A 23,150-nucleotide genomic window follows, 5' to 3' on the forward strand; every position below is an offset into this window, starting at 1 on the left:
TGTTAGAGACCTTGTGCTCCTCCACCTTCCGTTTGAGGATGCCCCACAGATGCTCAATAGGGTTTAGGACTGGAGACATGCTTGGCCAGTCCATCACCTTCACCCTCAGCTTCTTTAGCAAGGCAGTGGTCATCTTGGAGGTGTGTTTGGGGTCGTTATCATGCTGGAATACTGCCCTGCGGCCCAGTGTCTGCTTCAGTATGTCACAGTACATGTTGGCATTCATGGTTCCCTCAATGAACTGTAGCTCCCCAGTGCCGGCAGCACTCATGCAGCCCCAGACCATGACACTCCCACCACCATGCTTGACTGTAGGCGAGACACACTTGTCTTTGTACTCCTCACCTGGTTGCCGCCACACACGCTTCACACCATCTGAACCAAATAAGTTTATCTTGGTCTCATCAGACCACAGGACATGGTTCCAGTAATCCATGTCCTTAGTCTGCTTGTCTTCAGCAAACTGTTTGCGGGCTTTCTTGTGCATCATCTTTAGAAGAGGCTTCCTTCTGGGACGACAGCCATGCAGACCAATTTGTTGCAGTGTGCGGCGTATGGTCTGAGCACTGACAGGCTGTCCCCCCCCCCACCCCACCCCCCACCCCTTCAACCTCTGCAGCAATGCTGGCAGCACACATACGTCTAGTTCCCAAAGACAACCTCTGGATATGACGCTGAGCACGTGCACTCAACTTCTTTGTCAACCATGGCGAGGCCTGTTATGAGTGGAACCTGTCCTGTTAAACCGCTGTATGGTCTTGGCCACCGTGCTGCAGCTCAGTGACAGGGTCTTGGCAATCCTCTTATAGCCTAGGCCATGTTTATATTGAGCAACAATTCTTTTTTTCAGATCCTCAGAGAGTTCTTTGCCATGAGGTGCCATGTTGAACTTGCAGTGACCAGTATGAGGGAGTGTGAGCACGATGACACCAAATTTAACATACCTGCTCCCCATTCACACCTGAGATCTTGTAACACTAACAAGTCACATGACACCGGGGAGGGAAAATGGCTAATTGGGCCCAATTTGGACATTTTCACTTAGGGGTGTACTCACTTTTGTTGCCAGCGGTTTAGACATTAATGGCTGTGTGTTGAGTTATTTTGGGGGGACAGCAAATTTACACTGTTATACAAGCTGTACACTCACTACTTTACATTGTAGCAAAGTGTCATTTCTTCAGTGTTGTCACATGAAAAGATATAATCAAATATTTACAAAAATGTGAGGGGTGTACTCACTTTTGTGAGATACTGTATGTGTATTTGTTTCTGTTAGTGTTTGCTTTCACTTTATGCTGACTTTAGGTAGACGTTGACCTGTGAATTCTAAACCCTTTGCTTCACGAACGAATAGAAAACAAGTGGGCGGGACTGTCATGTCTTTTCTTGTCAAACTGTCAAAGTGTCTTTTCTTCAGTGTTGTCACATGAAAAGCTATAATCAAATATTTACAAAAATGTGAGGGGTGTACTCACTTTTGTGAGATACTGTATTTCACATCTTTTACCTTAAAAAAGCAGAACAGAGTAATGTTCCAGTGTCTCCAGTATCAGTGTAGTAAAGGGTTAAAAATCATCAGAGATGATATCTGTATGTGATTCTGAGCAGAGGAGTGTATTGGGACTGGACTTTGATGCAGGTCTTTTGATATGAAGCTCGAAAAACAAACTACAATAATACATCTCCAGTAATATTCAGTAAAACTCAACTGAGTCTTAATATTACAAAAGAAACTAAATACTTAGCTGTGTTTTTTTTGCCTTGTTTTGGCAGCCATTTAAAAAATCTCATCATAACGCCGTTATATTTACAAGGTCATTTCTCAGCGATGTCAAAGCTTTGGTGTGTGCAAACCACTGGAGCAGGTAGAATTGATTGGACTTTGTCAGAAACACAAATCTCCCACACGTCACATGTGTAAAATGGAGGTTTGGAAAACAGAATCACTGGATATTTTTATCAGGCATTTTTCACCAACAGGAACCGAGCGAAATCCCCTCAAAAAAAACGTGTAGGTACACAACAACAAAAAATGAATAAACGGCAGGAAGTATATCACTTCCTCTTACACACAACACAGTGACAGTGTTTTCATAGACAGTCCTCCATCAGCTTCCTGATTGTAATGCATGGCCAGACCTCTCTGAACAACTGTGACATTTAAAGGCCTAGTTCTCTCACTGACACGTGACAATGAGTTCCTGATTCAATCCAGAGGACTGACTTGTAACTTTCCATCTTCTAAAGCTGACTACTTTAAGATATGCACATATGTAATCCTGAAGACAACCATTTTGAATATGCATTAAGAGCTTAACGAATTTAATTCCATTTCTGACTATAAATATGATGTAGGCATCATCACCCTCTGTTTGAGTATTGGAGCAATTCAAACAGGATACGCCGCTATGCTAATAAAAATGCATATTAAAATGGTTTCCATGGACTGTCATGTTTCACTGAACAGCGCTGTAACGTTGTAATTGGCTGTCGTGATGTTGGACATTAATGCAGTGTATGGGGTCTATATAGAGCATGTTTTGAGTTTTGGTATTGGGCTGGTTTTGCTTGCTTGTTGGGTTGCTTCAGTCACACAGCCTTGGCAACCCAGCCCAGTATCTGCTGGTGCACATTATGTGTTCATTCATCATTTTAAATTTGGCTGACTGAAGGAGACACAGGCCCGAATTCAATTCAGTATTTATCTAAAATGTGGTACAATGCAGCAAGATGCAATACTAGAGTCAATACGGGTAATCCATTTAAGCAATGGGTGGCCCTGAAAGTAGCAAAAGTCGTCTACTGGTGTTGCTTACTAATGAGAAATTTTTACATACATTCAGTCTTACATTCCTATTTTATGCCTACTTCATTAGTGTGTCCATAACAAATTAGAAAAATATTCCCAAACAGTTTTTTTTTCCTAAAAAAATTCTGTCGCAGAGAAATTTTGTTACATAATAGGCAGTATTAAGTAATAAACCCTGTTTCTGTTTAATGGAGGCTGTCTGGGATTTTACTGCAGAGCGAGAAGAACTGTAATAAATTCTCCAACAAGCCCAATATCCTGCACAACAGTGTACTGTCCATGTAAAATGTATGCAGTTTTAATAACAAAAGGAAATTATGGTCAATGTTGGTTGTTTCACTGTTTACTTCTTAACATATTAATAATTAATGTTGCAGGCAATCTAACAGCCTTAAATTGGGACAAATTTAGCTTTAAAAAAAAAAAAAAAAAAAACAGAAAAAGAGCCCAAATATCAGAGCTAAGTGACTGATTCTTGGGTTTGTCAAGATAGATGCCACTTCCATAACAAGCAACTGACAAAACGTATTTCCTGAAGTTTAATAGGCATCATCGGACTACAATCAGAATCTTGTGTTTTGGTCAGATGAGATAAAAATCTGAAAAACATGTTGAATTTTTTAAAGTAATACTAATAATAATAATAATAATAATAATAATAATAATAATAGTAGTCATAATAATAATAATAAATGTTTTTAAAAAACTAATGGACGGGAACTTTTGTTAGGATTGATGACATAATGAATTTTGCCATATACTAGGATATCTTATCCCAAAACCTGGTTGACTCTACCAGGGGGTGACAACATACCTTTCAATAAAATAATGAATCCATAATCTGTTGATTTGACCCTGGGGTCTCAGATGTGCCCTATATAGAAAATGCCATAAATGACTAACAAGTATTTCAGGAAAAAGGCTCAGTGCTGTTATTTCCTGCTCTTATACGCTATCAAGAGATATTAATTGTAATAGGTGTCAATCATTTTGAGTCTAGTTTTGTAGAAAAAAAAGTACACTATATAGTGAAAATCATTCTGGTAAAATAAAACTACATTGTTTCAGCTTGAAATATCACTCACTACATGTATTAAGCTTTTTTTTTCTTATTGTTTTCATGAAGGATGCCAATACTTCTGGAGCTGACTGTAAATCCATGCTGTATAAAGCAGTAATAATACATGGCGTAGATTTCACATTATTATGGACAGCTACTGACGCTCACTTTCCGCTCAAGGGAAACAAACCTGGCTAACGTGCCATTAAAATGGCAGGAAAATACATGAACTAGCATGTGATCTGGAAAATACTACTGAACCCAGAACCCACAACTGTGGTCTATTTACAATCAACCATTCAATTAATTTATTCCAGCACCACATCCACTATCAATAAGTGGAGTGTTAACAGTGAATAAGGCCAGCTTTCAGAAGACCTGCAGAGGATGCAGTCGAGGTCCAGGGGCAGCCCTAATTAAAGCAGAATTAATTAAAATATTGAAGGCCACTACTCCGTATTCATAAATCTTTTCACAAGTCCGACTTATCTGCACCATGCTGCTGGAGCGAGCATATACTGCATTCCTGGACACCTCCATTTTTAATTAGAATTTATCGAGGGATTTATCAGAAAATTTGCATGGCCACTGGGAAAGAAGCAATATAAGACAGCTCATTTAATGCGTGATGGCTCAGGAGCCCTTCAACTTCATCTAACTGACTTAAAGCAACCCCATAATCATTTAAATTGAGCACAGGACATAACCAGACTGCTGGCCACATAACACCACATAACAAATATGCCTATACACCTTATAATAAGCAGCAGATGACTAACATCTGACCTCAATTGCATGATTTTTGGGAAACAGACTGAACAAAAAAAATCCAAATATTGTTCAATGCAATTCTACAAAGCAGCATGCAGATATAAAATCATGCAGATATAGACCAAGAGCTTCAGTTAATGTTCACATCAAACATCACAATGAAGAAAAATGTGGTACATGGTTGTTGGAGCCAGATGAGATAGTTTAGAGTATTTCAGAAATTTCCAATCTCCTGAGATTTTAACACGTTAACCGTCTCTAGAGTTTACACAAAATGGTGCGAAAAACAAAAAAACATCCGGTCAGTGGCAGCACTGTGGGGGAAACGCTTTGTTCATCGTGGAGGTCAGAGGAGAATAACCAGACTGGTTTAAGCTTACATTAAGGCTACAATAACTCAAATAGCCACTCTTTACAACCATGATCAGCAGAATCAGCAGAATCGGAGGTTACAGTGGGCACAGGATCAGCGAAACTGGATAGTTAAAGATTGCCATGGTTTCACAGGTTTACGTCAGTATAAAGACACCGTCTGTGCAACCAAAACAAAACCAAGTACTGCCCAAGTTTAAAATACGCAACAATAAGATATAGATGACATTTAAAGAAATGTGTCGGAGAAGAGATGCTTCAGGGTGTTTTAGGTAAGTCATTGAGTTCCTAGCACTGGTAAATCCTACATACACAGAACACGTTAGCAACTGGGATGATGAGATAAGTGCTAACAGAAACTTAACTAAGGATTTACAATTGTGTACATATGAACTCGAAGAATCTCAGGACACCAGTTAGATCATGTGTAGTCATTTGTGATTTTTACCCAATTTAGTCGTGGCTGATTCCCAGCTATCAGCCTGGGACGGTGAAAGCTAGCACATGCCTCCTCCATAACACAAGAAGCCAGCTGGCACATGCTTTTGGACTGCTGTTCTTGCAGTGTCATAGGGCAGTTGAATGCACTTGGAGTAGAGCATAAATTGCCCTTTTCTGTATAAATTAGCTATCAGACATTGCTCTGTTTAACAGCCAAGAGAAGAAGGCCATCTTTTCCACCCAGAGAGCAGGAGTAATTATGCCCAGTTGGATGCTGATGGGATCTAGTCACTTGAGTGACTGTGCTTCAAATTTGGTATGCCAAAATGAGCAGAAATCAACTCCAAATGAACTAGCTAACTATTCCCACTTTTCACACTGAACTAGCTAACGTTTCACATGGATATCATCAGCTCGTGCTGCCTGGATGCTGTGATTACAACATCGCTGTAACCCTTTATATATGGCAAGGTTGTATTTCTTTTGTCCGTCCTTGAGTTACTGTTACGTCTAAAGTCACTGTAGTAGTATGAAAAAGTGTCTGAAACTTGAACAGACATTTAGGGAGGACGGAGAGTCAAGAAAAATCCTCTACATCCACCCACACACATATGCACAATTCCCAATACTCCTGTCCTCATGTTCCCACACCCCCATTCATAATCATGCAATCTGTTCAAACTTTAATGAAACACATTATTCCTTGAAAAATCATGATTTATGCATGGTCTATTACATATCCACACACATGCACATAGACAGAAAGTTCCAGACTTATCTGATAACTTCATTAACATACATGCCTACAGTATATGGTTGTACGACTGATTCAGTTGGATGCCATATGGCCCATCTGCCACTGCATTTTGTCTTTTATGGAGATGTGTTTAGTGGCATTTAAAAACATTTTGTAACTTTAAGACCTCAGTTGTAGGCAAAATAACGTTTTCAAGGGGCCTTGCCCCAAAAAAGATCCATTAACCTACCACGATCAGCAAAATATACATCACTTTGCCCAAAATTCGCTACATGCTTCAGGCACTGGCCTACATTTCTAAGTTCTGTGTAAAGGAAGTAACCAAGTCTGTTAATGATAATTAGCTTGTCAGTCTGCAAGTACAAATCTGACCCGATTTTTAAAACAGATAACTACAGTAATTGCTTAATCACAAATGATATTTTTTTTTAAAGATGTTTTAAGCTAAACACGTCAGTACAATTCGACTTGGAATGATAGAAATTATTGTAGTTGTGTAATGTGTGATTGTGTCCATCCAAGAGAGGTCAGAGTCGACTGAAGAACAATATTCCACAGACATACGGTATGAAATCTCTTAGAACCCAAACCAATCTAACAATGTCTTTCTTCCCCGGCAGAGGATGAGCTAACTGTTCCTCACCGAAGTAAATCTTGGAGAGCGAAGCAGCTAGGGGCAAAAATCCAGCTGCAGTTTATTTAGCAAAAAAAAAAACTGCTCACATCTTTGCTCAGAGAACAGAAGTCATATATAATACAATTATTATACACTCTGCCCAAGAGGAGAACATTTCTAGAATCTGAACGTGAAAGGATTTTAAGTATGTGATCGGGATTTGTTTCACACTGAAAGTGAAAGGTTTTTCAACCTGGAATGCTCCTGCTCCTTCTTCTCTATTTAATCCTTTAGTAATTTTAATACTACGTACATATAACAGTACTTGCCTTATTAGCTGCTTTAGCTATTTTAGTCATCTCCTACTAAGGTATCACAACTTTCATTCAAATATGACTGTGGTGTTGTCTATAGCAGAGATTCTCAGCAGTGGTGTCTGTGAAACATAGCCTGTAATCTGTGATGTTTTTAAAATATATATATATTTATTTAGTTGCATAGGTATATATATATATATATATATATATATATATATATATATATATATATATATATATATATATATATATATATAAATCACAATCCATTATTAGCAAACGTATATTTATTATAGTGTTCTTAGAGTAATTAATCTGTTTGACTGGTCACTTGAATTGAACGGGTTTATTCTTAATCTCAATAACTCAAAAACATCTAGCCTATAAATCATATGAAATGAAAGTTTAGCAAGAGAAAGATCTACATCACTAATAAATAGACAAAATATTATTATACACGTTCATGAAGTTCATCTATGAAACTGAGGGGGTCTGTGGGATTTATGCTGCAGTTAAATGGGTCTCTGGCTACAAAAAGGTTGAGAAGTCCTGCTTTATAGAGCACTAACTGAGCAGAATGCAGGACAGAGAGAAACGAAACCAGGGACATTCAAAGTGACTGCGTTGTTGTTTGTGGTCTATAACCCACAGTTCACACTTACCAGAATCGTTTAGCTTTATCTAAACAGCCTGATCATAGGAAATATCTCTTCATCACATACCACTTCTGGTACATGAAAAATGATAGTATATTCTTTCTTCAAAAAGGAAATTTCCTCAAACTATAAACCGCAGTCTTTTGCACACAACCGCACAGGCAAACAGAGAGGTGCTTTCCCAAGAGAAGAATGGCTCGTGATTGCACAAGGCCAACTGTGTATGTCTAAAAGAGAAATGAAATGTAAGGAGGATTTTTGCAGAGACGCCTTGTTCTCTTTTCTTTCAGGATCTTAGAAACTCATCCTTGAAAATCAAGAGACCACTATATTACAGTCTCTTCTCCCCACAGTCTGGAGCTGCACACGCAAATAAATAAATAAAACCATAAGCACGCACAATGTACGCCACGGGTGCGCCTGTGCCTGATCCTTATTAAAGTTAATCTACGGTGAGCGTTTCCACACTCAAACCAGTTAGACTGATTTTAAATCTATAACAAGAGCAGCCACATGTGCTGCCAACCTGACGCCGAGCGGTTGCTATGAAACCACGTGGGCAGACTGAATTCACAGATTGCAGGGTATTTTCCAAAGTGACATGCATCATTAGACAGAGGGAAAGACTCTGGATCAGGCTTTACCTGACAGCCAGAGTGTATGTGTTACCCAGAAATACTGTACTTACAAAGCTGAAAAGCTTCATACCTAGCTTTCTTATAAGGCTGTTTATCAGAACTTCATATAATCCATGAATAGATGATAACCATTTTTAATTGTGAGAAGAAATAACGCTTTGGTTGTTCATAGTCAAGTCAAGTCAAGTCAAGTCGGCTTTACTGTTATTCCTTTAATCACAGACAAGTGTCCAGGCAAAATACCACACCAGATTAATAGCATCATAAAGCTACAAACTTGTCTCAATAAAGCAAGTAAACCTGTACAGTAGCTGTATACAATATGGCACAAAATATATGCTACAAAACTATACATTAAACTACGTACTGTAACTCAACATAGACAGGACCTATAGCTAGAGAACCATCCATTCATCCATCCATGTTCTGTACCGCTTGTCCTACACAGGGTCATGTGGGAGTCTGGATCCTATCCCAGGGAACTTAGGCCACAATGCGAGGGACACCTTGGATGGAGTGCCAGCCCATCGCAGGGCACAATCACAGACACATTCACACACTATGGACAATTTAGAAATGGAAATCCGCGCAGTCAACATAACAGCTCAAATTAGTCACAATGCGGCAAAAAGCACCACCAGCGTGTATGAAATCTTCAAAGACACTTGACTACCTGTTATCACTAGAATACCTTTTAGAATATTTAAACATGTGAATATGACACATGGGGACAGGGCTTTCTTATATAAAGGGGTCATCTTTGGTCATGGCATCACAAACCACAAACAAAATATTATCATTTCTATCTAGACAGCAGACAAAAAGAAGCAGTTTTAGTAATGAATTGGGAAATAGACATTAAGGAGACGGTTATGGATTGAATAAAATTAAATTAAATTATTACTTGTAAATATAGCAAGAATAGAGTTTAAAATAATGAACAAAGAACTGTGTGAGTGGAACAAACATTGGTGATCAGTGATTGATCGTTGAGAGCAGTGGGGGTCACTGATTGGTCATTGAGAGCAATGGTGATCAGTGATTAGTCGTTGAGAGTAATGGTGATCAGTGATTGATCGTTGAGAGTAATGGTGATCAGTGATTAGTCGTTGAGAGTGATGGTGATCAGTGATTAGTCGTTGAGAGTAATGGTGATCAGTGATTAGTCGTTGAGAGTAATGGTGATCAGTGATTAGTCGTTTAGAGCAATGGTGATCAGCGATTAGTCGTTGAGAGTAATGGTGATCAGTGATTAGTCGATGAGAGTAATGGTGATCAGTGATTAGTCGTTGAGAGTGATGGTGATCAGTGATTAGTCGTTGAGAGTAATGGTGATCAGTGATTAGTCGTTGAGAGTAATGGTGATCAGTGATTAGTCGTTTAGAGCAATGGTGATCAGCGATTAGTCGTTGAGAGTAATGGTGATCAGTGATTAGCCGATGAGAGTAATGGTGATCAGTGATTAGTCGTTGAGAGTAATGGTGATCAGTGATTAGTCGTTTAGAGCAATGGTGATCAGTGATTAGTCGTTGAGAGCAATGGTGATCAGTGATTAGTCATTGAGAGTAATGGGGACCAGTGATTAGTCGTTGAGAGTAAGGGTGATCAGTGATTAGTCGTTGAGAGCAATGGTTATAAGTGATCGGTCGTTGAAAGCAATGGTGATGAGTGATCGGTCGTTGAGAGTAATGGTGATCAGTGATTAGTCGTTGAGAGTAATGGTGATCAGTGATTAGTCGTTGAGAGTAATGGTGATCAGTGATTAGTCGTTGAGAGCAATGGTGATCAGTGATTAGTCGTTGAGAGTAATGGTGATCAGTGATTAGTCTTTGAGAGCAATGGTGATCAGTGATTAGTCGTTGAGAGTAATGGTTAGAAGTGATTGGTTGTTGAAAGCAATGGTGATGAGTGATTAGTCGTTGAGAGTAATGGTGATCAGTGATTAGTCGTTGAGAGTAATGGTGATCAGTGATTAGCCGATGAGAGTAATGGTGATCAGTGATTAGTCGTTGAGAGTAATGGTGATCAGTGATTAGTCGTTTAGAGCAATGGTGATCAGTGATTAGTCGTTGAGAGCAATGGTGATCAGTGATTAGTCATTGAGAGTAATGGGGACCAGTGATTAGTCGTTGAGAGTAAGGGTGATCAGTGATTAGTCGTTGAGAGCAATGGTTATAAGTGATCGGTCGTTGAAAGCAATGGTGATGAGTGATTAGTCGTTGAGAGTAATGGTGATCAGTGATTAGTCGTTGAGAGTAATGGTGATCAGTGATTAGTCGTTGAGAGCAATGGTGATCAGTGATTAGTCGTTGAGAGTAATGGTGATCAGTGATTAGTCTTTGAGAGCAATGGTGATCAGTGATTAGTCGTTGAGAGTAATGGTTAGAAGTGATTGGTCGTTGAAAGCAATGGTGATGAGTGATTAGTCGTTGAGAGTAATGGTGATCAGTGATTAGTCGTTGAGAGTAATGGTGATCAGTGATTAGTCGTTGAGAATAATGCTGATCACTGATTAGTCGCTGCCAGTAATGGTTATAAGTGATTGGTCGTTGAGAGCAATGGTGATGAGTGATTAGTCGTTGAGAGTAATGGTTATAAGTGATTGATCGTTGAGAGCAATGGTAATCAGTGATTAGTCGTTGGGAGCAATGGTGATCAATGATTCGTCAGTGGGAACATTGCTTCTGCAAGCACAACTCAGTGAAGGTTTACACACTGTTGGTGAGTCAACCAAACCTGCTTTCTCAACTCATATAACCAGCAGCTTTGATATGAGCTGGAGAGCTGTAAAGTGCAAGATGAGCGCTATAGCCTGCTCAAAAGTTGCTAAATTTGTCACTGCACACTTTTTTTTTTTATTAAGCCGCTGAAGAGATCTGAAAGGTCACCAAATCTAATGACAAATCCAAGTTGGAAACACTGAAGCTAACCCTGGCCCTCATCCCAAACATTTCACCTTTGCCTAGTTTTAGTCTGTGCACAATGTTGAATTAACAGCTAATCCAAAACCACAGACAATCAGGGGGTGTCAAAGGTTTTCCCGTTCAGCTGAGTTTAGACCGAGCAAAAGCAAAAAATAAATCCAGTGTTCTGAGCGGCTAACACCGAGTGAAGGAGATATTACAGAGTGTCTATAATAGATAGAAGCGAGTACAAAAGTTTGCATACCCCTAACACAACAAAGAACACAAGGTCAAGCACAGAAGTTGAATGTGATGTTGTAGGGGGTCCGTGCTATATGGAGGTACATTACAAGGTAAGTACAGGTAAAAGTTTATATTCCCTTAGGATACAGGAATTTAAAGTGTAGCAACAGAATATTTGGTTTTTACAAGTATATAATTATATCGCTGATATAGAGAGTCTCTAGTAACTGACTCCAGTGTCTTTTGTATCCTCTGTCTTTTTGTATCTTCTCAGTTGTAATATTCAGACGAATATTTCCAGATTGCTTGGCTACTATTTTCCCGTTATTCTGCAGATATCTGTTATACACTGCCTTCATCAAATATGATCTAGACACTAAGAAGGTCATGGGGGAAAAAACATCCTTTCCAACTAACTATTTCTACTGATTTTGTCTTATATTTATGATTATCTACATTTTGGTTTTAAGATCTTTGTTTGTTTGTTTGTTTTAGATCAATTGTAAATTGTATGTTTTTCACAAAGGGTCTGATTTCCTCTAGAAAACATGCTGTTAGGTGAACTGGCTTTGCTAAATTGTCCCTTGGTGTGAATGAGCATGTGAATGAGTATGTGCATGTGTGTGTGTGTGTGTATGTGTCTGTGTGTGCATGGTGCTGTGCGATAGACTGGCATCCCAACTAGGGTATATTCCGGCCTCATGCTCAGTTGTTTTGGGATAGGCTCCCAAAAATAAAGCGTGTACTGAAGATAAATGAATTTCCTGTTTTTCACCAAGAAACCAAGGGGGTGCAAACCTTTGCACTGACCTGTAGATATGAGTGATCCATGCACATCAACCTGCCTGCGTGACTAGTCATCACTGGGGGTATTTTTTTAGATCCGATGTAGAAATCAAATGATTTCTTTTCATTTTAAAAAGTGTCAGAGCGTGTGTGTGCGTGTGTGAGCGTATGTGAGCGTGCGCGTGTTTATGTGTGCGCGTGTGTGTGTGTGTATGTGAGTGTGTCTGTGTGTGTGAGTGTGTGTGTGCGGGTGTGAGAGTGTGTGAGGGTGTGTGTGTGCGTGTGCGTATGTGAGCATATGTGTGTGTGTGTGTGTGTGTGGGCGTGTGTGTATGAAAGCGTGTGTGTGTGTGCGTATGTGAGTGTGTGTGTGCGGGTGTGAGCGTGTGTGAGCGTGTGTGTATGTGAGTGTGTGCGTGTGTGTGCGCGTGCGTATGTGAGTGTGAGCATGTCTGTGTATGTGTGTGTAGAAGCTACAGAAGGTGAAGGAGGTGCCACACACACATGCAATATAATGGTTCAGTGTAATGATGTGAATATATTAAAATCACTGGGATCACATTTTACCTTTTCGACCCTTTCGAGTAGGTAAACGTGAAGGTGGCGTCGGTGAATAGAAAATCTGAAACAGGGAGGAAACACATGTTACCAAATGAAAGATCTATGTAACACTATACAAATAATAATAATAACAAAAATAAAATATAAGCCTAGAAATGCACGCAGACACAAGGAACGTCCCTCTCAACAAGTGTAGTCTCCATGGCAACATCGCGAGGGGTTTCCGCTGTCATCGGATATTGAGGAAGCGACAGAGAGCTCGCCTAATTAATATTTACACAGCATACTCATGCTTGTTTACACTCTTCACACGGGCTGTAGAGCCAAACCGATGCTTTTTTATAAAGAAATAGCGTTCATCTGCACGCACGAAGTGCATTATGGGAATATTAACGCTTTACTATGAGGACAGTAAGGTGTATCTACCTATGTGTTGTTATGGTAATGCCTAATAGCTGCACTAATAGATATATATATATATATATATATATATATATATATATATATATATATATATATATGTGTGTGTGTGTGTGTGTGTGTGTAAAACAGTCCATCTGGTGTGGAAACTCACCCGAGAAAAGGCAGTCTTTCTCCGCCTGGCACCTCTGTATAACGATGTCGACGTCTTTTTGAATTCTCTCTTGCCTTGAACACATCCCCTTCAAACTCCAAAACCCTCAAGCGGAACGGCCTTTCGGAGAATTTCTACAAATATTAACGCTCGTTTTTAATCCCGTTCTTCTCCTTCTTCTTCTTCTTCTTCTTCTTCTTCTTCTTCTTCGTCCCTTCGTTCTCAGTCACGACGGAGAAGCGTGTAGACAGAGCTGACCCAGGTGTCACTACACTAACCGCTCCGCTTTCACTCCAGAGACTCACAAGCTCTCATGTCGTCTCAGCAAAACACCGAAATGAAATACATACACTGAAGGGGGGAGAAAAAAAAACAATAATAAAAATAAAAATAAAAAAACAAAACAACAAACGCAGCTCACTCGACAGCTGGAGGCTCCTGTCTCGCGACTGATAATAACATGTAGCTGTCAGTTTGACGGCGGAAGCATCGCTGCTAGCGCTGCTCGTCCCTGCGCGAGCCTCAACAATGGCGATTCCGAGCGAGCGCGAGACCTTAAAGTGAAACTACCTCAAAAAAACAAAAAAAAAAAAAAAGAGAAGAAGAAGAAAGCGCGACGGCGGACCCGTTAATAAACACGATAATAAACGATATCCAGTCGGACTCAAATCCAACCTGGTGATGATGTCATGGCCGTGTTTTATTTCCTGCGCATGGTAGATTCCCTCAAGTCCAGTGTTCGGATAACAGAGTGCTGAATTAATATCTGTAGTGTCCTTAAAAGGGGAGGGGCTACTGAAGAACCTAGTCAGTTTTAGACTGGAATAAAGTTGGTTCGACGTTCGATATTCGTGGAGATGCAGAAACTAAGGGACCGTCTCTAAAGTTACACACGACATTGTTAAACACGTTCTAACTTCAATAGCATTTGAAAGGAATGACTTACAGTCATATAACCAACTGTAAAGTGTTCATCTAGGTGTCAGCTATAATGCACACCTTTAAGATTTCTGATATTTAATAAAATAAATTATCAAATCATATATAAAAATTGCCATGTATTTTATTACTGCATGGGCTCCTACACAAAATATACCATTATTTAAAGCTCAATAGCATTTGAAGGGAATGATGTACAGTCACACAACCAACTGTAACGTGTTCATCTAGGTGTCAGGTATGACGCACCCTTTTTGGTTTTCTTCAAAAAAAAAAATAGATCTCAAAAATAGATATTTAATTAATAGGATGTCTATTTTTTGAAGAAAACCATACAATCCAGTACGGGTCGTATTGGTCCTCTTTATGCATTCATGAAGGTTTTTTGGTTTTTTTTTAAATGTGTGTGTCATACCTGATACCTAGATGAACACGTTACAGTTGGTTGTGTGACTGTACGTCATTCCCTTCAAATGCTATTGAGCTTTAAATAATGGTATATTTTGTGCATGGGCCCATTCTGCAGTGAAATTCATATCTAATTTACATATGATTTAATAGCTTATTTTAATAAATATCCAAAATCTAAAAGATGTGCATTGTAGCTGACACCTAGATGAACACTTTATAGTTGGTTATATGACTGTAAGTCATTCCCTTCAAATGCTATTGTTACAGGCCGCAAGCATGAGTAACCTGTGAACAGATATTGTGTCCTGTTTTGTACAGGAAAATCAGACACAGGAGATGTTAATTGTGATTGCTCAGCAGGCTGTTCTCTGTCTGTATTAAACAGAATATATCTTTTCTTCTTCTTCTTCTTCATTTTAACCACTTCGCCAATAATATTCCTTCTAACAAATAACACATTTAGCATCACATTACAGTATGGAGGTTAATATATCAAACCGCTGGAATAACATATTTTACAAATTATATAAATGTACAAATTTGTTGTTAAGTTCAATAGAACTACTTCACCTGTCCCAGTCTTAACTGGTACTATGACTCATAATTACTGCTATTACCAGCTCCAAAATCATATCCATCCAGTAGCTTGAATATTGTTAAGCCTACTTGTTTCACACTTTTACTACATTTCCAAATACAAAATATAAAAACAATACAGAGGCCTACATTATACAAAATCCCTCTGTCTCTTTAACCTTACCAACACATTATAACTATATATACACAACTATTGAAATAACCGTACTTTATAAACTTTAGCTTTAACAAATACAGAGAAAGGTGCACATGTCCAGGAGCAATGACCATAAACAAAATAAATGTCAACGTCGGAAGGTTGCCATGTCGCTGACACGTTTTACATGGGAGCTAGCTACACTTCAATTCAAGGTCTCTCAACTGAATAAACCACTGTTTTATACATAAAACGTTGTCAGAGCAACATAATTAAGGCTTTAAAAGTCCTTAGAAATGTATTGCAGCAAAATATTACACACTACTAACCTGTTTTGTACAGGAAAATCAGACACAGGAGATGTTACTTGTGATCGCTCAGCAGGCTGTTCTCTGTCTGAGAAGTGGACGCATCGCACAGCCCTACTAGCACTCACATAAATGAACACGCCCCTTGTGGCATAATCAAGCAACTGCACCCTCAAATCCATTGCAAAAATACGTTCAAATTGTTCCTTTCATACAGGCCAATACACAAAACAACTCAACAATTGTGAAAATACATTTGTAGGCATCACATAAGTCATTCCCTTCAAATGCTATTGACGTTAGAAACGTGTTTAACAATGTCATATGTAACTTTAGAGACGGTCCCTTAATTTCCGCATATCCGCGAATATGGAACGTCCGACGTCAAACCAACTTTTAATCCAGTTCAGTTTAGTCTGATCAGCTGTCCATGAGCATAGTTAAGGGCTGGACACCGGCCAGCGGTGACCAGTGCCACCCCAGAGGGAAGCATGGCCACCCCGGGTAGATGAGATTATTTTTAGAGATGGTACAAAGCATATGCAAGAAAAAATAAATAAAGGTGGATCGGATAGTTGATCTTTCGACTTCATAGTACATCGACAAAATCACTGTATGTGTGATTGTACCTTTACCCTCTTCGTCCCTTGTAAGACATAAGGCCACAAACAATTTCCGCTACCTGCCTCTGTCCTTAGCCATGAGTCATGCTTGTCCCCAAGTCTAACCCCAGGATGTTTTATTAATTAACTCACTTTTCTGGATGTTGTGCAGTTGTAGGGCAGCATGCCCACTGCTTAATTTGGACTTAAGGGATATTCAGACAGGACTAGTTTTATATGAGTAATGTAATAATGCTGGACTGCACATTCCAGAGTCGGTGAAGATTACAGCATCTTTTACCTTCTATAAAACAGCCTGTAATAATAACCCCAGGTTAAACTAATTGTGTGTGAATGCACTCTCTGTGCTTTTTTAGGTATTCGATTTGTTCTCGACATTTAAGTCCAGTCGCAAACGCCACTTTGACAGAGGGACATTTATCACAAAATCACAAACTTCCCAAAAAATCTCCTCCCAAACAGAATGATGATCGTCCAGTTACGGCTTTTCTTTTGCATCGTCGGTGCCATGTTGTTTTATCAAACACTGAGGTGTAGCACCATGTTATGTATGACGCACTGGGCTGCTGTGTTGGGTCGTCAGCACATAAATCACGAAGACACACCGATCTCTGAAAATTTCTACACAAATCTCTTATCCGGTGCGAACTCACAATAAATATCACAGATGTCCATAGTAACAATTACTTTATAGATATGTGTCCTTAAAACTAACTCCATCTGAATAGGGCTTTATTACTGCACCTAGAGGTCAAAAATGGGAACTGCAACAAGCGCTAATGGAGGCCCATTGGGGAAAGAATCATGCTGCCCCATGCTCGTGCTACAAACATTTTTAGTGGAGGTGCAGTAGCAAACAGGACAATTAATTTGCAGTTTTTCTGCAAACAAAAGCAATGTATAAATGCAGACAGTGTGTTTATAGTGCAAATATGGAGATGAAAAGGGAATTATGGAGTGTATTATGTACCTACAGTATTTTCCAGCTGTGCAGTTATTATCCAGCTTTCAGCTATTCTTTAAATTAACTTGTCTATAGTAAGCAAGTAAGTAAGTAAGTAAATCTATGTCTGTGCTGTATACAGTCTATGCTATATTATTAGTAGTGATAATTCAGACACCGTTTCCTTTCTACCAGCACTTACCAGCTGACAAAGATGGTCTGCCGGCCTGTGTTTTTGCAGCTGAGAGCTGCCAGAACCGAGTAGGATTTATAAGCAGATGGGATGATTCAACAGGCCCTGTGTAGACAGGGGGTCCAAGAGGATTCTAGTGAACTAATATTGTCCAGGAAAATTAATATAACAGCAAAGTAGCCCTACCTGCAAAGCAAATCCATCCATCCATCCATCCATTTTCCATTTCATTTATCCTACACTGGGTCATGGGGAGCCTGGATCCTATCCCAGAGAACTCGGGGCAGACGGGAGGGGACACATGAGTGGGGTGCCAACCCATCACAGGGCACAACTGCACATATATTCACACACTACGGACAATTTGGGGATGCTAATCATTCTACAAGGCATGTCTTTGAACTGGGGGAGGACACTGGAGGCATGATTCAAACCCGCCCAATCCCGGAGATGCGAGGCAAACGTGCTAACCACGGTGCCCCTGCAGAGTAAATCACTAATCATCATCATCCATAGGCAGATGCTCCAAATACACAGATTTGTAATTGCTGTTATAGTAAAGTTTTCTATGAGGAGATGTTTATTTAGCATTTTTGGAGGAAGTCTCCAGTGTCAGTGCCTGTATGAGTCACCACTGTTTTCCCAAGAGATGTAGTTATTATTCAAGCTAGCCTATCATTGCTAGATTTACAGTCTTTCAGTTTTGCATCATTTTACGGTAACCGAATACTATTATTACTACTAATAATAATAACAGCATTAATAAAAGTAAAACTCTAACTTTTTCATGACAGGACTTCAGGACAGAGGAGTTTGCGTTGCTGATTTTTTATTCTTTTGTCTAATTAACATTAAGACATTCATTCTTTAATAAATGAAAAAATGTTAACACTGGTAAATTGTGGTGTAAAAGGAATAAACCGCAGGAAGTACTATACAGAGGTAACAGGCCACCTCACACCACCACATTGTTGATTATATTCCTATAACTGCATGTACCATAGAGTTTTATTCCTTACATATTTAGTACCGTATTTGCTGCACAGTCAAGATGTTGCAAGCACTTGTCTCCTACAGTGTAATTCAACAGGACCACAGTGCCTTTTTTATCTCCATATCCTACAGTTTAAAACACAGATCAATGATTCAAGGCTTGATGCTTTAGCCCTGGCTTATTAACAAGCTGTATTTTGGAGTTTGTCCAAGAAGCAACCAACACAGCAGCTGGGCTCCAATGTAGCTTCAGTCAGCAGTTGGACATGACCCATCCTCTTAAGCTGCACAAGAGTTAATCCTGACCACAGACATTTCATGAATGAAGGCAAACCCTAATTAAAAACCCGTTGATTTCCTTTCCTTTTATTTCAGCCCTCTTTCTCTATGAGATGCTGATGATGAATCACATGAATTGTTTAGCAAATGGTGCTCTCATGAACTCCATCGAGACACCATTCAGCATTCAGGAATAATTTTAATGCACTATGGCATGAGGCACTGTTTTACTTCCGAGCCCACAGCTGAGAGCCAGCGGTGCACTGTTCTGAAAGACGCACACAGGGTGAAATCTGTCGACACAGTTCTCTAGGAAATGTTGGTTGTAAAAAACATGCTGAGGTAAGTATGGGCATGCGGTGAGGGGCACTGTAAGTGTAGCTGACTGAGAGAGAGAAATTCCCGCACCATTGAATTGACTGCTTGCTGAAGTCGGCTCATTAATTCCAATTTCACAGAGTAGCAGATAGTTGGTAAGTGTGCCATCGAGGCACCCACATGTACTCAGATACACTTTATCATCTGCTCACCATGCTACGTAAAGTCGACTTAAATGTCTGGAGACTGGAGATATTTTCATCACCATATTCAGGTTATTCTACTCGAAATCTTTCTGCTGAAATCTTTTACCCTCCATGAGGCACCAATTTATAGCTATAATATAATTAATGTACATGAATTTATTAACATAAGCCTGTTAGATTGCCTTGGTCCTTTAAATAAAATTGTTATACTAAGCTGTTCATGAATTTTAGAGTACAGTTTTAGGAAAAATATAAGGTCAAATCTAGCACCTTAAATGGTTCTTCATTACCTCTGTTCTCTTTACAGAGGTTTTTCATTATTATCCTACTCTTACAGCAGAGGGTTTTCCATTTAGAAGCAGTTTCCCATTAAAGCGCTAGAACTAATAACCATCCAAAGAAAGATCTCTTTTCTCTAAAAGTATTCCGTAACTAGTACTGGTTTGGCAGGACAAGACAAAAATGCAGATACAAATAAAAGATTCCATCCAACAGATGGTTTTCCTATTTGGTCTATAAAGGTCCCCTTAGACAGGTTGAACTATTAATTATCCAACGAGCCCTTAAGGAACCATTTTTCTCTATGAGTGTAGCAGTTAGAGCAGAAGACACTCAGATTCAAGTTGCATGTGAATCCTGTGAGATGTCAGATATTTTATGTATAGGGCCCAGGGGAAAAGGTGAGGGGAAGAAGTGCAGGTGATCTGTGTGCATGAATTTCTTACAGTGTTGGAGGCCTGGGTTCCTCGGGGGGATCTGTATAACAAGAACAGAGAGATGCGATTTGACTCACTGTACATTAGTCTGCACTCTTATCTTCTCATTCGTAGCATTTTTATACCTCTCTCAGTGAGCCGGCAAAGAGAACCCTCTGCTGTAGGTTCACCATAAGTTTCTGTAAATCTAAACCCAACCCTAGTTTCAGCTTTAGACATTCTAAAGCATCTTTTGTTCACTTTTCTGGCCACAAGCGTCAGAATCTTGAAGCCTGCAATCTGATTGGCTATTTGCACACTGGTTTTCAATGGAAAACTATTGAACATTTTGAACCAATGAGCTGTTCAGAGCAAGATATTGTCACTGGATTGAACCCTGTATTTGAAAGTTCCTGTTTTGCATGAAGCAGCAATGAGTAAAATAAATAATCTCACGAGTTTGCTGTCAGGCTACGAGAAAAGGTCTGTGTTGGTTATCTGCCTTTAACATGTCTGTTATTGCCTGTTCAATCAAAGTAGGCAGCTCTTGGCCACATTTATTGATAAAATGTACCAGACTCTCTAATAAAGGCTGAAAGTCTTGCTTGCAAAACTAACCCGAACCTAGATTTAGAAAAATCCTCAGTCTATACCACTAAAGAATTTATCCCTTTAATTTTCTGTGTTTAAACCTAACCATTATGAAGTCTAAGTACCCTTTAACTATACACAGAACCCCTGTTGCTGATTTTGGGGCAACGTTTTAGCAATCGAATATGCTAGAACCTCAAAATTTGATTCATGCATATATCTGGATGTCTGTAAAACACTCTTCAGCTTGCCTATCTGAGGCCTCTAATGGTAAAATGGGTGGTTTTTTTAAATCAATGAGCCCATTCCCATTACACACCCATGTACACAAAGCTCGGCCCCCAAATCTTAAGGTGGTTTAACTAGAGTTAGTATGCTAAGAATGTGATTTTATCATTCCCTTTATTTACTTTTCTACATTCCATTTACACCTCTCTAAAATACATCCTTACACATGCTATCTCTTTTTCTAATCTTGTTAAACCATTGTTTAACCCACATGGTCGCTGTATCAGCCAATCAGGAGGCAATTTAACATATCCAGTTGACTATAACATCTTAATTACTGCCCTGATGGTGAAAACGGGCATTTTCAATGCTTGTGCTAGTTTCCCATTTACCATTTTGTGAAGCTCAACAACCTTTTGCCGCACATCACATCACCTTGGTCTTGCCCATTGTTATGAATGACTAAGGGAATTTGGTCTATGTGTTACCTCATATTTATACCCCCGTGAAACAGGAACTCGTGGTTGAACAATTTTATATTCCTAGTCACCCAGGTGTACTAAAAAAATGTCAATATCAATGGGAATATACTTCAAATATATTTTTCTCATATTAATTCATAGGGGTGCCAATAATTGTTGCACAACTATATTTAACAACAATATTTTCTTAAATACACCTGTGTTGTGTTCACAATTATTTGAAAGCAGAGTATTATTGTGAATTTTTTGAACAAAAGACTAACAAAAGGTTAAACAATAAAGACAATTTTTCACAGTCTTCTTTGCTCATATTTATCAAGGGTGCCAATATTAGTGGAAGGCACTGTAAATATACATAGGACCCTTGAGGAAACTCTTTGCAGCAATAGAAAGTGTCTCAATTTTTCACTCTAATGGATATTTTTAAGACGTGACAATAATTAGAAGATTAGTCAAGGTTTAAAGGTTTCTCATTTCACCCCACTGACTCGTGCTCTGAAAAGTTCCTCATAACTCGGTTTGGCGTCAGATGTGCTGTAGGTTTGTTTTGGCTGTCGTTGCTGCTGTTGCTAATCTGGTCATGGAGGCCCTCTGGGTGTGGTACACTTTAAGGCTATCAGTACACTCTTAGAAAAAGAGTTTTTAAAGGATCTTTAAAGGGTTTATAGTTAAGATTTCTTAATAACCTACAATATGTCTAGTTTGGAACTCTTTCATATAAACACTTTGACATGGAACCTTTAAGTGTTCTCCTAGAGGAACAACCAAAGAACCCTTAAGGGTTTATTTTTTTGTTTTGTTTTTTTACCTGCATGCACATAATGTACATAGGAGCACAATACTGCATGGTGTGCGTGTGTGTGTGTGTGTGTGTGTGTGAATCTCAGCATTTATTAAGGGTGTTTGGGGGGGAAAGGGAACTAGTTTTTGCACCTTGACTGTTAAGGTCAACACACTCAGCAGTCATTTTAATTACAGTATGCATTCAGCCGAGCAGAAATCGATGCCAGGTATTCAGGAGGTTGTTGGTGATTACATTAACAATTCATTGCTTAAGTGTGATGAAAAGTATTTAGGAAGATGTTCCAAACGCTTTCGGCCCATCCGTCATCCAGTCAGCACAATGTGACTATCACACTCTAAAATCCATGCTCACACTTGGCACACTTGCTCCTGTTCGTTTATCTAAGACATTAAAGAAAGGTGTGAAACATTTCAAATGTGGTGATTTCATACTTGGGGCACTAGACTGTATCAGCATAAAGGACAATTGTGGGATTAAGGACTTTTATATTTATATTATATCAATGTTGAATGATCAAATCTGATTTTTTCAGAGGGTCTGGATTAATTTCTACATCAATAGAGGCTCTGACAGTAGTGTTGATAAATCATATTGTTATAGTAATAACCCTCGGGCGGCTGTGGATCAGGTGGTAGAGCGGGTTGTCCACTAATCGTAGGGATGGCGGTTCGATTCCCGGCCCACATGACTCCACAGACCGAAGTGTCCTTGGGCAAGACACTGAACCCCAAGTTGCTCCTGATGGCAAGTTAGCGCCTTGCATGGCAGCTCTGCTACCATTGGTGTGTGAGTGTGTGTGTGAATGAGACACAGTGTAAAGCGCTTTGGATAAAATCGCTATATAAGTGCTCCATTTAGCAATACACGCATTCCAATACGTTATTGTTTCTTAGTAA

The 23,150-nt window shown here is 39.3% G+C and overlaps 1 protein-coding gene and 1 long non-coding RNA gene across 8 annotated transcripts in view; one reads left to right on the forward strand and one right to left on the reverse strand.

Moving 5' to 3' along the window:
* parp8 (poly (ADP-ribose) polymerase family, member 8) overlaps window positions 1-16,203 on the reverse strand; it is a 48,929-nt gene extending 32,726 nt beyond the window's left edge. For 2 of the 7 annotated variants that reach the window (XR_008384330.1, XR_008384329.1), the window contains exons 1-3: window positions 15,920-16,203; window positions 13,508-13,858; window positions 12,940-12,994 (exon numbers count right to left, since the gene is read on the reverse strand). Coding sequence is in view for 4 of the 7 variants with exons in the window: in XM_053610251.1 (XP_053466226.1) it covers window positions 12,940-12,994; window positions 13,508-13,592 (140 nt within the window). In the remaining 3 variants the exon portion in view is untranslated. Of the gene's footprint in view, window positions 1-12,939; window positions 12,995-13,507; window positions 13,859-14,182; window positions 14,408-15,919 lie in introns of those variants that run through there. The other 5 variants (XR_008384328.1, XM_053610254.1, XM_053610251.1 and 2 more) reach the window with 4 other exon arrangements.
* LOC128598986 (uncharacterized) lies at window positions 13,187-13,928 on the forward strand. Its single transcript, XR_008384332.1, has 2 exons — window positions 13,187-13,374; window positions 13,486-13,928. It is a non-coding gene; the product is annotated as an uncharacterized LOC128598986 (long non-coding RNA).
* Window positions 16,204-23,150: the final 6,947 nt, after the last annotated feature.

Source organism: Ictalurus furcatus, chromosome 22 (assembly GCF_023375685.1).
Source record: "Ictalurus furcatus strain D&B chromosome 22, Billie_1.0, whole genome shotgun sequence".
NCBI classification, from domain to species: Eukaryota; Metazoa; Chordata; class Actinopteri; order Siluriformes; family Ictaluridae; genus Ictalurus; species Ictalurus furcatus.